The sequence below is a fragment of the Abrus precatorius genome, unplaced genomic scaffold (assembly GCF_003935025.1).
Source record: "Abrus precatorius isolate BTA unplaced genomic scaffold, Abrus_2018 Scaffold9, whole genome shotgun sequence".
Lineage (NCBI taxonomy): Eukaryota > Viridiplantae > Streptophyta > Magnoliopsida > Fabales > Fabaceae > Abrus > Abrus precatorius.
This window is the reverse complement of record NW_020874439.1, coordinates 27,841,187-27,857,049: the sequence shown is the minus strand read 5'-3', so window position 1 is coordinate 27,857,049 and position 15,863 is coordinate 27,841,187. Positions and strand designations below refer to the sequence as shown.

Genomic DNA, 15,863 nt, shown 5'->3' with positions numbered 1-15,863 from the left:
AGAAGAGAAGGTACAAACTCAAGAAACAATGAGTAAGGACATAAGCGATGACCGAGTTTCTGCCATGAAGGAAGCTTTCACGCTTTTCGATAGTGCTCGTGAAGGCCGTATCGCCCCATCAGAACTTGGGATCCTGATGCGGTCTTTGGGCGGAAACCCGACCCAAGCCCAACTAAAGGCCATTGTGGCCCAAGAGAACCTCACCGAGCCCTTCGATTTCCCCCGTTTCTTAGATCTAATGGGGAAGCATCTCAAGGTTGAGCCCTTCGATCGTCACCTTCGTGACGCCTTCAAGGTTATCGACAAAGAATCCACCGGTTCTGTCTCCGTCACCGAGCTCCGTCACATTCTCACCTCCATCGGCGAGAAGCTCGAACCTTCCGAGTTCGATCACTGGATCAAGGAAGCCAATGTCGTCTCCGATGGCAAGATCCCCTACGAAGATTTCATCGCCAAAATGCTCGCTAAGTGAGATTAGATTATCAATTCATATTCCTATCTTTTTCTCTTATTGTTCTGAATACAATTCAAATGCTTCTTCATTTTTGTTACATCTTCAAATTATTATGTATTGTGTCCGTTTCCTTTTTTAATTCAAATGCTAATATATATATTTTTCGTTTATTAATCACTGTTTTTTATTTGCATGTTGAGAAATGCGCTTGTCAAAGCGTGTTGGAATTGTTTCTTTGCCCTATTTTGTGCTTATATTTGAAGAATGAATCTGGCTAGAGTATGTGGTGTTTATCATGTCTACATTGTCATAACTATTTTTAAACAAGTGTTAAGTTCAAGCTGGGAACGTAAAACTTCAAAGCTATTAATGTAATAAAAAATTGGAGGGGATGATGTGTGTATGGTTTTCAATTTTGTTATTACTGCATAGTGCTAATGACTAAGATTTGAAGAGTGATCATATTCAACTCGTTAGACAGTATTATCGATCACCAAAAAACATATATAGTGATTTGTTGAGGGGATGAGGAAATCGCATACATGAATTTTTATTATTTTTTGAAAACATTTAAATAATTTTCATTTATATTATGAACGATACTCAGTACTAACACATGTTAGACATTCGTTAAGAATCGTTCGATATTGTCTTTCGTTAACATGTAGCAGCGCCACATAATTTCAAAGATTTTTTTTAATAATATTAAATACTTGTACAATGAAATTAATTTTTTGTTTAAACTATATAATAGTCTATTATTTTTATATTATTAATTATTTAAATTTTATTTGGTAAAAAATATTAAATTATTTATTTAGTAGATAAAAATTTACTTGATATTAAATTTTGAAATTAATAAATAAGAGAAAATGACACATGATAATTTTATTTAAAACTTACAAATATTTTACTATGAATTTTTTAAAAAATTACTTTACTAAGAGATTTATTTTATTGCTTTTATATAATGTTTGTATTTTTTTTCTATTTCTATTTTGCTTATGCTGAATAAATATTATAAAAAATCAAATCTATGAATATTATTAAAGTTCTTCTACTAGAAAAATTATATGGCATTTTTTTCACTAGAATTGTGTGTTTCATTTTTTTTCTTATTTTTATTTTAAAAATAATTTTTCTAATTAAAATTAATATTTTTATCAAATATAATTTTTAAAAATTAATAATATAAAATATTAGACAATTGATAAAATTTAAATAATTAACTAAATTAAATCTTTAATATGGGATTGTCATGTGTCGATTTTAAAAAGTAGGCAATACTTAACTTGTGTTAGCAATGCAACAAATATAGCTCAGATATAAATGACATTTTTTTAAAAAAATTAGTATTGCCCCTGACTTTAGTAATACACACTAAATTTAAAATACATTTTTTTTATCAAAAAGTCCAAATTTAAGTTCATAATATTGAGTTGGTCTCAGACAAAAAAATATAAGAAAACATGATAAAATTGAAAAATATTAGCAACATTCTATTTTCAAAAAGAGCTATAAGAATTAATAAAAACTATATTTAAAAATATATTGATAATATATCGTTGATATTATATATTTTTACAAAAATATATTGTTTCTCTCCCTCCTTTGGTTTATAAAACGACGTAGCATCATGGCGCAGGGTTTATAAAAGCTAGAGAAGTAAACACCGTTAGGGTTTGAGAAAGTGGTCGTCTCGGCGATAGAGCGTTGCAACCCTAATCGGAAGGCGCGCAGCTCCATTCACAGTCACCAACCATGGGTCGTATGCATAGCCGTGGGTTCGTATCTTTTATTCTCTTTCTTTTCATTCTCTATCATCATCACTTTCATAATTATCTTTCCCATTAATAGCCACTAACACTCTTTCATTTTTCAATTTTGGATTTTCAGTAAGGGTATATCCTCTTCTGCTTTGCCCTACAAGAGGACACCTCCAAGCTGGCTTAAGATCTCTTCGCAAGATGTGACTCTCTGTTTATTCGTATTCAATGATTTTGTTTTATTTTTTGGCTTTGCGTATACTATGCTTTCCCTGCATTGCTGAAAAATATAAATTTTCTGCTTATTTAATAGGTCGAAGAAAATATCTGCAAGTTTGCGAAGAAGGGTTTGACCCCATCTCAGATTGGTGTCATTCTTCGTGACTCTCACGGTATTGCTCAGGTTAAAAGCGTCACTGGAAATAAAATCCTTCGCATCCTCAAAGCTCATGGTTGGTGCTTTCTCTTTGCAATTTCGTTTTCAATTTCTGCTATTTTAGTTACTAATAATTAGGGTATTGTTAAGGGTACTGGTCAATTGGTCAATAAATGAATAAATAAGGAGATTTTATTGTAAATAACATTAGGGGCGTTGGAAATCGTGGTACGGTGAGAGGCCATCTTTGATTCTTTTGTCAGTATCTTAAGTATTCGCCTGATAATGATGATGATGGAAAAACTATCTTGTGGGTTGGTTTCTAGGACTTGCACCTGAAATTCCAGAGGATCTCTACCATTTGATAAAGAAGGCAGTTTCAATTAGGAAGCATTTGGAGAGGAACAGAAAGGACAAGGACTCCAAGTTCAGGTTGATTCTTGTGGAGAGCAGAATCCACCGTCTTGCTCGCTACTATAAGAAGACTAAGAAGCTTCCACCAGTCTGGAAGTAGTAAGTATTTTTTTCACCCATCACCTATTTGTTACATGGCTACTGAAACCTTTTTACTGCTATTTTATCAATGCATTTTTTGTTTGGATAAAATAGTGCTCAGGGTAGAATTCTTATGTGATTGTGTTCATCCTTTGCTTCCTTGGTTTGCTATGTAAAACACTTCATTTTATGTTGTATTGCTATATTGGAAGCTTTTGAGCTGTGGGAAATGGAGTGAAAGTGAAGGGAGGGGGGTTTGGATCACCTTTTCCCTGCCTATTCAAACCTGGCATTAGATTATCTTCAGAATCTTTGCTTTTGAGTGGTTTATTCTATATATCATATATATCAGTTCTTTATTCGAAGCATGTTTTGAGCATTTATTTGATACGGGTGAAATGGGTAATCATGGATGACTCATCCTTTGTCTGTGATCTATTTGTTACCTGCTGTGTGTATGTTATATGATCAAGATACATAAAAAGTGTCATACCTTTACACTTTCTTTGAAGTATTGTTCAATTGGTTATAAATGATACTATTTTGATATCTTCCACATGATGCTTTTCTAATTGGAATTTTATTATGTTTTCTGCTTAATTATGTATTTTTGTTTTGAATGGAAACATGCGTGATGCTTTTTTTTAGCCTTGGTGTTTTTGGTAATTTGAATGCAAATCTTGCCTTTTCTTTTCATTTGCACTGTCCCTGTCATGCTATTAATTTTATTTGTGACATTTGCAGTGAATCAACAACTGCTAGCACTCTGGTTGCCTAGAGAATGTATCCACTTCCGTTCATTTTGTTGCTTTGTGGTCGCTGGTCGCTGTTGAGCTAGTAATTTGCAGTATCGTTTGTTTGTTTGAAGGCTAGATAGGTAATGTGGTCTTAGTTTTGTTAAGAACCTATGGTTAGATGGAGAAAGATTCTTGAACTAGTTTAGTCAATTTATCAATGTGGTGTTCTTTTAACTGTTGGAAAATGAGCTGTTGTCACTTGAAGACATGGCTGACTGCAGTTTTTGGTTTTAAGAAATATAAATGTTGAGAATTTTTTAAGGATCATATTGCTTACTGCTGCTTTACGATATATTTATGCATTCAGCATTGTCCAAAGAAAAACGGGCCTGTTTCGTTATGTTAGTCTATGGCTAAAGCAAGTTCTCCGTAAATACAAATGAAACTAAATTAGAATTTATGTCTTTTAATGTATTTATTGTTTAAGATTAAATTACACAATTTGTCAAACTTATTTAAATGACACATTTAATAACTTTTTATGAAAAGCGAATTTACTAAATCCATTTCAGTGTAAATACTACTTGATTCTTTATTGTTTTATTATATTTTAAAAGATGATATAATATTTTAAATATAAGAAATAGTTACTATTGGATTATGTAGTTGATATCTACAAAGTCTAAATTATGTTAACAATTAATATTGATGAATTTCTTTAAGATAAGACCTCCCAAATACAATTGTCCGCACATGGTGAGAAGTCATGGGTGATTGGTGGTAGGAATGATAATGGGTAGAGAACTCTAGTATCTATTCTTATACTTTCATTTTAAAAAAATATTTGAACTTAGTTCTATATTTGTGTAGATATGAACATTAATTTATGCGTACTTTTTGGATATCTACTTATTTATTTTGTACTCATTACTTGTTTTTATTTAAAAAAAATATTTATAAAAAAATATTTATTTAATTTTACATAAGTAGCATAATAATACAAAAATTTAATAAGAAGTCAAATAAATTACAAATATAAATAAAAAATAAATATTTAAAGATTACAAGTGTTAAATATATTTTAATATAATAATTTTTTAAATTAAAATTTTAAAAATAATAAAAAATTAAACATACAAGTTATTTGTCAGCAAAATTTAGTCGAATGACAATAACATTTTATAATTACTAAATTTTAACGAGACAAACATTGAAAATGAAAGTAGAGTTAAGGTTAAAAAAATTTAAATACCAAATAATAATAAAAAATAGATATATAAAATATTTTTTAACTTTTAAAGCTGAAATTGTAGAAAAAATAATAGATTTAATTAAAATTATATATATTTTATAATAAAGAAATATACATATAATATATATATATATATTTTATTTGAAGAAAAAAATTAACAAATAAAAATTAACAATATTTTTTTATATTTTATATCTTTTTAAAAACTTCTTTGTTAAATTAAATAGTAAGAATAATATTATTTAAATTTAATATACATATTGTATAAGAAAAATATTATTTTTAATTAAAATATAAAAATAAAATTTAAATATTGTTAATAAATAATAAACTTACGTTAATAGTAGGTGATTGTAAAATTTATAAAATATTTATAATATATTTATTATTTATTATTCACTTTATACTTTAAATATTAATATAATTTTATTAATAAAAATATTTATGTAAAAATATTTTATATATGTATCATATATAAATAGTATTTTTTTTAAAAGTCAATCTCATAACAATTGTATAATAATTAAATTGTATTAACTTAATTAAATAATATAAAGAAATAAATAAATTATCCTATTAAAAATAGAAAATAAAATAATTTTTTTGATTGATTTTATTATTAAATATTTTTTTATATTAATTTAATATAACTTTACATAAATAATATAATAATACAAAAATTTAATATATAGTTATAGAATAAAGTTTATATATATAAGTATGAAACGGAGTAGATACTTCAATACTCGTACCTATACTCATCTTTATTAAAATTTACAAATATTTATTTTATTTTATTTTTTGCAAGTTTCCATTACGTCATTTACCCTATGCCGTCCCTAATTGGTGGCACTTTATTTGTTCGTGCTGTTTCATTTTGTTTTTTGTGACATTGTGTTTGGTTGGTAGGCATCGCGGGAACATGGGTGTTTGTTGAATAATTGATTTGTGTCCTGACAACACTGTTTACATCGCAACAATTGGCAAGCCAAAAGACGTATGTAACTTTCAATGGTAACACGAAGTATTCACGTGTTTATTTGTTCTTCGAAAGTGTTTTTATTCAAGTTACTGGTCATTTGAAATTTCTTACATCATATTTTTCTCCATGTTTTTGCATCACACAAAATTGTATACTTTGGAATATTAGAATAGATAAAATGACATTAATAGTAAAAAAATGGCTAAAATTGTCAGATTTAGTGGTTTAGTCATGCGTATAGGAGATATTGGCATCAGTGAAGATAGTAGAGCATATAATTTTTAATCTGTGCAAAGAGAGCAGAGGATATAACTTTTAACTAATAAAAAAAAAGCAAAGAGAATCAGAAGAATTTGAGGGAGTTATTAAAAGAGATTTTTTATTAAATATTATTTTTAAAATTTAATTTTTAAGGTGACTTTAGAAATATAACTTAATAAATTAAAATTAAATAACTAGAAAAATGAAATTAAAATATCCTCATTTTCATATATTTCAAATGTATATATTATGTTAAATTTGATGTGTATAGATAAAGTATCGGATAATTTTAAACTAATATTAGATTTAGCACATATGATATATGCGATTAAAATTTTTAATCTATTTAGTCATTAAATAATATAAGAGTGAATGTAACTTGTACAAATATAATTTGACACCTAAAAAGTAAGACTGCAAGAGCTAAAAATGGTGGCTATATGTTACAAGTTTACACATGTATGGAGGAACTACGCAAGAATTTTAGTGTGTTTTTGCGAAGCAAACGATCTCCAAGCGAGATTGAGTCGAGGTTGACATCTGAAGCTCCGATTTTATTCAACAGTTCAGTTACTCCACGCAATCGTTCTTACGAACTTGGTTGAGCTTCAATATGCTGCTCGTTCGATATCTAGACTTAGTCCATAGACTCAACTAAGTTGAATTACGACTTAATATTAAATCATAAAAAAAGAAAAATAATAAATGAAGAAAAAGTTGGAATTTTGACATGAATACTCTACCTACGTTGCAAGTAAGAGGAAGAGAAATTTCACTAAGCATCCCAAGGTCAATCACGTAAGAACTTAAAAACGTGAAATATAGAATTCGATTGTTTAACAGTTTATTAAATCCTACCTTCAATTGCAAATAACATACAATGCAGACATCAATTTCACCAAACGAAGGAACTCAGAAATCCAGTCCACAATAAGTAGCAACTTTGTTTTACGCACTCCGTTCTCATGATACATAGTATTATCCAAAAGAATTCCAACTTACACAACTTGCCTAAATTCCAAAGAATAGTTCCAGATAATGTACAGCGAACTGATGTAACGAAGAAGATGAAAAAGAAAAATATATCCCCACACGAAATGTACACAAGTTTCTGGAGGCACAATGCGCTTTTCATTTGTGAATCCACAACGAAAGGCATATAAGGTGACTCCATGATCCAAGTGGCAACATTCTGAACTATCGAGTGGCTGGATGTCTAAATCATGAGATCCTGAACTTTCTGGGGTAGGATTTATCTCATATTCAGCAGTTGGGTTTTCTGAGCCTCCCCTATCATCCTTAGGTGACTTGTCAGAGTCATCTCCGTTATTCTCTTTGCTAGGACTTCCTCCAAGGCCACCTTTAGGAATATTGTGAACCAAATCTGGTCGAGCTTCCACTCCAACATGCCTAAGGTGCAGCTGCCATTGCATAGACAAGTTAAAACGTAAATCTATGAACACGACTGTCAGAACAAATCCCAAGTAAAACAAGAAAAGGAAGATGACATCTACCTGAAGATGTAAGTTGACTTCATCTGGTCTTGAAAGAAAAGGAAAGTCTCCACCCGATTTCAAGTATGCGCGTCTTGCTTCAGGATACCTTTCGCTTAGTTGATCTTTAAGTTGTTGAGGAATTGCACAGTAGTCATTAGTCTTTAAGAAAGGAGCAAGAGCATGAAAAAAGATGAAAAAAGCAAGTTATTAAATTTGTAATATCATGCCACTTTATGTCATAATGGAATGGCACGCCAGAAACTAATGATGATGATGATGATAACAGCCACCAGAATTATGTTGATGGTGTATTATCACAAAACAGAGTGTGTACTAGCACACCAAAATAATAAGATTGCCTATTAATTTCGAAACTGAGTAATTAAGATTTTTTAAGAACCACCATGCAAAGAAATGCCAAATCTTTTCAGAACAGCTGGGTCACATGATTCAGAAATAAGCAAATTATGACTGAGATGACATACATCCATTATAGTGATAAATGAATCCGAAAGAAGAAGAGGTCCCACTGAAGCATCATCAGTTGTCAGCGACAATCTAGAGGCTAAGTCTTCTCTGGAGAGGGTTTCCACCTGAATCAAGTTGTATGTTACAGAATCAAGTGAATCAATCAAGCTATTTAACTCAATTAATACACCCATAAACAAGATTCTTCTAGACAGGAAATAGAATTGCATTTCAGGAAATATAGATGCCAGAGAAAAGTTGACTAGTCCCCACAGCCTAAAGTACAAGAACCTCTTTTTGTTGTCTCAAAAGTCAAAAAGAGAGAAATTCTTGCATATTGAAAGGAGCTGACAGCAGATTGTTTATAAACATCAAGAAAAAGATTACCTGAGAAACAACAAAGTCCACTGAATCTGCAATAAATGGTTCATGGGGACCATCACGAATTCCTGTTAAGACATACCGCTTCAGCAAAAAGGAAGGAGTCCAACCAACACTGTAAATGCAATAGTAAAACTGGATCAGTTGATAGATGGAGAACAGAGTAGATATGATGAAGAACTATCAGGAAATATAACAAGAAATTTCCAAGACAGATGATCCATTTTTTCAGTACCAAAAAGTTTAAGGGGAGAGGATATTGCCTCATTCCAGGGTCAAGCATAACATATGTATCAGCAAGGGTCCACAATAGTAATTGTGGATGTTTCAAAGTTTTATAGAATAGTATGGAGTAACTTGTCTAATGCCATGCACCAATAAATGCATAATTTTAAAAATATCATTTTAGTTTCCTGGTGATTATACCTATCATAATTTCTTGATAGTGCATGCAGTCCTCTGTGTAAAGGTAAAGTAACCATTGATGCTTTTGTTTGCTAGAAATTTGACTAGGTTGGCTCACATTGCAATTTATCTTTCATAAAATAAAAGAACACAAAACCACAGGCAGTTTGCTCATTTCTAGCCTACATCTATTATACTCTTCACAATAGAATCTGAGAAAAGTACATGGGTGCCCATGGCATTGCAGCAGAGAAACTTTGTGTCTCCAAAAATGAGTTTGATAGAACCAACGATCGAACTCTTCTTGGACGATGCTGAGCAAATAGTTGTGCTAGGAAGCCACCAAGGGATGTACCATAAAGATGTATCTGTCACAAGGATTAAATTAGTACTAAATATTTTCTCAAGTAGTTTGAACTTATGTCACCAAACAATAGATTCTGATTTAAGTTGACATTAAATATATGCTAGACAGACATTTGGAGATAGTGAAAGAGATTTGCTGTAAAAACTACTAAAAGCATGTATCATGTAGAGCATATTTATACTCTAACAATCACAAGAAAAATACATTCAGATGTATGGTTAGCATAACTTTCATTTTGTAAAAATTTCCCTATCGTTGGTAGAATTAACTTCAAGAAGAGATTAATCCTACAAGAAACAAGTGATAAAAATGCAACTGAAGGACCAGAACTCATGTCTTAACCAAACATAACATATTACCAGTGCAAACTACATCCTTACTGAATTTCTTCTGGTAGAGGCATTTGGAATTTAATCAAGATAGACCTAAAATTTACTTATAAAAACCATTCATGATAATATAATTGACAAGTAGCTTGAAAAACCATAAAAACTTTAAAAAGCCTGTATTTTAGGCAGGATTGGAATATATTGAGGTTGACATGCTGGGTCTACAAATATATTCCAAAAGTACTTGGCTTCAAAAATCTGGGAAGGAAGAACATATTTCAGTTTAATTCATTATAAACATTCAGTTCAACGAAATTAACAATTTCATGAGAGCAACTTCAAAGAGCTCATAAACTGCAGGTTAAGTCGTATTATAGTGTAAAGTAGATTGGGGTTAGGATTTAGCTTGTGCTTGGGTCTTTGGCCCTTACTAAAATCCTATGGCATGTCACAAGTTCTTGGTATCTAGGAATCATTCCCTCCATAAGGTAAAGGTATATAGACATCCCATGCAATATCCAAAGTTATTACATGTTACAGATCCTAACAATTATAGCGGTGCACAACAGAAGCATTTTTTTTCTATTACATATGAAAATATATAAGAACCTCGTGATGTTAAAATAAATCTTCTTAAACTGATTGCATAATAGCAATCCAGGGCTTTCCATCAATTGGAATTTGGAACGATACTTGAACATAGAATATAGGTATAATTTTTTCAATACCAAATTAAGCTTAAGTGGCCTTACGAGCAAACAATTTATAGATTTAGCATCTATATGAGAAGACATTTCATAACATTCATACATGAAAAACAGCAGATAATGCTAAATACCAGTTTTATGGGTAAATAGTTGATAGTAGAAAGCACGATGAGATTTGAGGAGATCATACATGGTGTACATCAATAGCATCCAAGAACTTTTCAAATGTTTGAATCCACTCTGTATGATTCCATACGCGAGGTATATCAACAGATATAACACGGTAACCCTGTACAAAATGAAAACTTCGGTTACACCTACAATTGCAATATGAGGAATAATGAAAGTATATGCAAGTATACCAAATATATGATGAGAATACTTTACAGCATAGCGCTATTTATCACAAAGGATATTTATACGAATTGCATTAGTAGTGCATCGCAATATGCAGTACCTTCATGGATAATGACATGATCTGTTTATAATATACATCAGCGGTTCCAGCGGTTCCAGGAAGACATATAAGCGGAGGCACAACTTTAGGACCGAAATCGTAATATCGCCACTGCTTAGTGCCAATCTGCAAGAGTAAAAGGATCAAAGAATTCATTTACATATCGTATTTGGGAATTGAGAAAGGAGGGTCAAAAACCTAGAAGTGTGAAATTGGGAGAAAGAAACGAAAGAGGAAAAGAGAAAGAAACGAACAGGGATTTTGTGAAGAGGGACTTGAGACTTGAAGTGGATGTAATCACCGGGCGCCGAAAAGACGCCTTTCATGGCTCCGCTAATTCCCAAGCTTGCCTGTTCTCACTGCCTATGCCATCCCCATCTTTCAATTCCAGCGATGCTTATGCATTATTGGGATTCCACCCACATGCCATCTAATTTCTATCCTATGCTATAGACCCCGTTAAATTACTAATAATAATATTTACACTCACTGTTTTTTTATACATATATTTTAATGGATTTTTCTTCACTTATCACTTGCGTTTATTGCCGATCAAAGCCTAATATTATGTGTTGAGTTATAACGTTAAGGCTTAAACGAGACAATTATTCCTCATGTGAATTTTTTTGTTTTAAAATGAAAAACAACTAGGTTGTCTCGTTTCAACGTACACAAAGCTTCTACCGGTCACAAATTAATAGTTCATTGAAAGGAAGGATAACGTTATTGTGCTTCTTCATGATAATTATTCTTTTGGATATACTCGAATTTTAATAGTTACTAATTGAATAGTACCTATAGGTTACCCACCGAATATTCCATCTTTTGAAATATTTCGTACGTTGACATAACACAGCCCTTCTAGACTCTTGATAAATTCTATGACCATCCAGTTTATATTTGCTATCCAACGGTAATTAGTCCATAATGTCGCAGCAAAGGGGTCGGTATCGTTATAATAAATTTGTATCAGGATATCCACGAGACTGAAAGGAGTTTGCATAATTTGGTGTCAGTATGAGCATGCGAACTTGTTACAAGAGAAATTCAAATAAGGAAAATGACCTTCCATGGAGTGGAAATGAGTAAACCAGCTAATAAATGAACCAAGCTTGAGCTACAAATTTTGACACATTTCTTCAGTGAATTGAGTTTCAAAATTCCAAGGGATTAGCTGTTAAGATTTCTCATGTTGGGCTTACTTCCATACATTCAACAGTAAGCCACAGATTCCTCAAAAGAACAAGAATATCAGTCAGTCGTTGGTATGACCTGCAAGTCTTACTTCCCATCCCACACATATATGGTGTATCTTTTGGATTTGCATGTTAGAAGTCACTTAACCGGTAGAATAAGGATCCGTCTGTTTCATAGTTAGGTATCATTTATTTTAATAAAATTAATCATAAATTGAAATTGTAATTAAAATATATACCTGAATTAATCTCAAATACAAATTTTACATTTAACATATTCTACGATGGGAGAATTTGATTCTAAAGGTTAGCTATACGGAAACTAATGAATTCAAGCGGGCAGGAAGTCATTTGACAAGTAGGAGTCTTCCAACCGGGCACAAAGAGATCAACGGGCGACGAGAAGCTCCAAACTAGAGTTTAATAGGTATAGGAAACAGGAATAGAAGATTTAGTTTAACCTTTTGAGAAGCACCCAACATGTTGCCTAAACTGACAGGAATGAAGATTTAACAGTCTAACTTCACCTGGTACGAAGCTCCTTCAGTCACTGTCTGGCAACGACGCAAGAGTTGCAGCAAGATAGCCTGTCACCAATCAGTCTTTAGCTGACAAATTAAGTTTTACTTACTTTGAACTCACAAAACAGTTTTAGAAAGCTAGTAAAGAAAGAGTTAATAAAATCCTTTTTCAATCATTTTGAATGCAAGAACTTTGGACTACTACGGATTGTCACCCCCATGGTATTGCTACCTCACGTGCATTCTGGAAATCAAAGCGAATGTAGCTCCACTGCCTACTCTACTGTAGGCTTTAGCAATTGCCCCGTCGAGTTACTTGCACATGCACTTCACAAAAGCTTTCTTTGGCAGTTATGCTGTCTTGAAGCATAATTTGGAAAACTGAGAGGTGCACTTTATGCCTATTTGAAACTGATAAGAGTATATTAAAATATTTTCATGATAAGGTTAAGGCTGAGAGGCTCTAATACACAGTAAGAACAATAGCTTTATCTCACTGAATAAAGTTGGCTATGTAGATCATATAGTATCTAATCTATACGCATTCATGGTTTAAGCCACTCTTGATCCTTTAGAACAAGACCAAACTCCCAAAAAACTTGAAAGAAATGTGAATTTGTAGGAAGCTACAATGATCAGTTGTTAATTAACTAAGTCGTGCTATATAGCAAATGACACTCAAACCATATAGCATTGTGGATGAGAAATTACGAGTCACTAAAAAAGGTCCTTATCAGCACATTTGCAAGCACTACACGGAATCCAGACCAAACATAACCACACCCACAAGACTTCCAAATCAACAAAGCTAATCTCCAAGAGAATGATCTTAGCAACAGTACCAGCATCACATGTATGAACCAAGCAATTTATCACCAAACAAAAGACAAGGCAGTTTAGTTTAAACCAAGAACACGGCAAAACAAGTCCACACAAGCACAAATAAGTAATATCAATTCGATCAACTAAAGAATGTACAATGACTAACCTAAAAGGCAAGCATACAATTGAACATGAAAACGAAGCAAAATTACAAAAAAGACAGAACACGAAGCTAGTTTATCCGTAATCCCTAATACAACCGTAAAAGTCCAATTACAAGCAACTCGAGGGCAAAAGAATAAGGGAAGGGAACAATGACTAGTGCAGCAAAGCAAAAGAATCACTATTCACCAAGCACTCTTCTTGGAATAAAACTCAAGGTACCACTTCACAAACTTCTTGAGCCCAGTCTCCAAATCAGTGGTAGGCCTATAACCAAGGTCCCTATGGGCCAAACTAATATTGGCATGAGTGAACTTAACATCTCCATTAGTGGGCATGGGAAGCACCTTCTTCTTGGCCTTAACCTTAAGAAGCTTCTCCAAAATCGCCACGAGTTCACTCACTGGCACAGGCGAAGTATTCCCCAAATTGAAAACCCTCAATTGCGCAGGTCCCTTTTTCTTGCCGCCACTACCAGTACTCTTCTTTGCCGTATCCAAAGCCCCCAAACACCCCTTAACAACATCGTCAATGTAGGTAAAATCCCTCGCCACGGTTCCACCGTCAGGGGCTTCAAATATCGTAATCTGCTTCCCCTTCAGAATGTCCTTCGTGAAGAAGAAATAGGCCATGTCGGGCCGGCCCCACGGCCCATAAACCGTGAAGAACCGAAGCCCAGTTATGGAAAGCCCATAGATATGGTTATAGCTATGAGCGATTTCCTCGCCGGCCTTTTTCGTCGCCGCGTAGAGGCTCGCCGGTTGATCCGTTCGATCCTTCTCCGAAAACGGAACCTTAGAATTCAGACCGTAAACGGAGCTTGACGAAGCCCAAACAACCGCGGGCTGCGGGTTCGCCGATTTGCACGCTTCTAGAAGGTTCACGAATCCTGCGATGTTGCTGTGCACGTAGGATCCAGGGTTCTGCATAGCATACCGGACCCCAGCCTGCGCCGCCAGGTGCATCACGTGCGTGAACGGCACCACGTCGAAGAGCTTCCGGAGAAGCGCGCCGTCATTGACGTCCCCGTCGACGATGAAGACGCCAGCGCGGTCGAGGAGCCTCTGGCGCGCGCGCTTGAGGTTGGGGTCGTAGTAGCGGTTGAAGTTGTCGAGGCCGAGGACGCTGTCGCCGCGGCGCTTCAGTGCGAGGGAGACGTGAGTGCCGACGAAGCCTGCTGCGCCGGTGACGAGGACGGCTAGGTTGGAGGCGGAGTTCCTACGCGCGGATTTGGCGACACGCTTTTCCCAGTGGGAGCCGCCCCAGGAGTCGCCGAGGGCTCGGCGGGGGGAGGCGGAGGGCGACGGAGGAGAGAGGATGAAGAAGAAGAGGATGAATGCGAGAAAGAATGATGACCAGAGTGTGAGCTTTGAGAGTGAAGAATGGATTCTGAGGCGGTGGTGAATGTATGGTGATTTTTCTGGCTTCAATTTCCCTGGCGTTGAGGGCGCGTTATCATTCACCTGCGACATTTCATTCAACCCCTCAACTTCCAATGTTCACTCTTTGATTTTTATATGAGGGAAAGAGAAGGGTTGGTTTGATTTGGTTTTCCTCTTCCTTCCTTGCACCGCCCAACCCCTACTCTGCTCTTCTCTTCTCTTGTTCGAGATCTGCTTTTTTTATACCACCTCTCCATTCGGATCCTTCCAAATTACGCACGTGCCATCAATTTTTTAACTTCTTTCCATAATATCATCAGTATTCTTTGCTAATAAAATACCCGTGGGCTTAATGTTGCCATCCCTCAAATCAAGAAAGTTATAATGATTTAGTTGCTATTTGTATTGGCACAATTTAGGTAATTGCTTTGCTAATTGCAATATTTTGATTCTCGGTCATATTTTCCTTTTTCATTCATCTTTGCACTAGCACTTACCTCCTTGCACTTGATTTTTCATTTGACATTTTTTTTTTTTATATTTGTAAACCATCAAGCACAGATGGGCCCTCCTCGTTCATTTCCTCGAGGGTGGGCTGTGGGATGCGGGTTTGAGTGTGGAGTTGAGAGAGAAGAAAGAAAATTATTTTTTATGTAAATACTTAAAATTTATTTATAAATATTAATTTTAAATAATAAATTAACGTAGCATATTATATAAAAATGTTGAATTAATTTTTTATTAATTTAACATTAAATAAAAAGAATTCATAATAAAGACTAAATTTTAACTTTTTAATGTTTCAAAAATTAAATTTTAAAATAAAATTATAAATATTTATTAAAAA

General features: G+C 33.6%; 4 protein-coding genes across 5 annotated transcripts; 2 read left to right on the top strand and 2 right to left on the bottom strand.

Moving 5' to 3' along the window:
* Positions 1-28: 28 nt before the first annotated feature.
* On the top strand, positions 29-472 carry LOC113849328 (probable calcium-binding protein CML13). The gene has a single exon (XM_027479169.1). The coding sequence runs from the start codon at positions 29-31 to the stop codon at positions 470-472; it is 444 nt and encodes a 147-aa protein (XP_027334970.1).
* A 1,632-nt stretch (positions 473-2,104) lies between these two features.
* Positions 2,105-4,149, top strand: LOC113849806 (40S ribosomal protein S13-like). Its single transcript, XM_027479985.1, has 5 exons — positions 2,105-2,238; positions 2,351-2,423; positions 2,534-2,672; positions 2,923-3,109; positions 3,836-4,149. The coding sequence occupies exons 1-5, from the start codon at positions 2,216-2,218 to the stop codon at positions 3,867-3,869; spliced, it is 456 nt and encodes a 151-aa protein (XP_027335786.1). The 5' UTR covers positions 2,105-2,215; the 3' UTR covers positions 3,870-4,149.
* A 2,953-nt stretch (positions 4,150-7,102) lies between these two features.
* Positions 7,103-11,535, bottom strand: LOC113849828 (maspardin). 2 transcript variants are annotated; one of them, XM_027480021.1, is made up of 8 exons: positions 11,188-11,535; positions 10,934-11,059; positions 10,667-10,765; positions 9,299-9,441; positions 8,675-8,783; positions 8,305-8,412; positions 7,838-7,978; positions 7,103-7,744 (listed from the first exon to the last, which is right to left on the bottom strand). In XM_027480021.1, the coding sequence occupies exons 1-8, from the start codon at positions 11,257-11,259 to the stop codon at positions 7,322-7,324; spliced, it is 1,221 nt and encodes a 406-aa protein (XP_027335822.1). In that variant the 5' UTR covers positions 11,260-11,535; the 3' UTR covers positions 7,103-7,321. The 2 variants fall into 2 exon arrangements, with proteins under 2 accessions (XP_027335822.1, XP_027335823.1); XM_027480022.1 differs by lacking the exons at positions 10,934-11,059; positions 11,188-11,535 and having other exon boundaries at positions 7,182-7,744; positions 10,608-10,714.
* Positions 11,536-13,595: 2,060 nt separating this feature from the next.
* LOC113849752 (UDP-glucuronate 4-epimerase 5) lies at positions 13,596-15,223 on the bottom strand. Its single transcript, XM_027479888.1, has one exon. It carries the CDS (start codon positions 15,104-15,106, stop codon positions 13,820-13,822), a length of 1,287 nt encoding a protein of 428 aa, XP_027335689.1. The 5' UTR covers positions 15,107-15,223; the 3' UTR covers positions 13,596-13,819.
* Positions 15,224-15,863: the final 640 nt, after the last annotated feature.

What these genes read in the sequence shown, in the direction of transcription:
- LOC113849806 (XM_027479985.1), top strand. Translation starts at nt 2,216, where the DNA reads ATGGGTCGTATGCATAGCCGTGG. An exon ending in TTAAGATCTCTTCGCAAGAT is followed by an intron (nt 2,424 to 2,533) that starts GTGACTCTCTGT and finishes CTTATTTAATAG; the next exon opens with GTCGAAGAAAATATCTGCAA. An exon ending in TCGCATCCTCAAAGCTCATG is followed by an intron (nt 2,673 to 2,922) that starts GTTGGTGCTTTC and finishes GTTGGTTTCTAG; the next exon opens with GACTTGCACCTGAAATTCCA.
- LOC113849828 (XM_027480021.1), bottom strand. Translation starts at nt 11,259, where the DNA reads ATGAAAGGCGTCTTTTCGGCGCCCGGTGATTACATCCACTTCAAGTCT. An exon ending in TCCCTCTTCACAAAATCCCT is followed by an intron (nt 11,060 to 11,187) that starts GTTCGTTTCTTT and finishes TTACTCTTGCAG; the next exon opens with ATTGGCACTAAGCAGTGGCG. An exon ending in TCATGTCATTATCCATGAAG is followed by an intron (nt 10,766 to 10,933) that starts GTACTGCATATT and finishes CATTTTGTACAG; the next exon opens with GGTTACCGTGTTATATCTGT.
- LOC113849752 (XM_027479888.1), bottom strand. Translation starts at nt 15,106, where the DNA reads ATGTCGCAGGTGAATGATAACGCGCCCTCAACGCCAGGGAAATTGAAG.
- LOC113849328 (XM_027479169.1), top strand. Translation starts at nt 29, where the DNA reads ATGAGTAAGGACATAAGCGATGACCGAGTTTCTGCCATGAAGGAAGCT.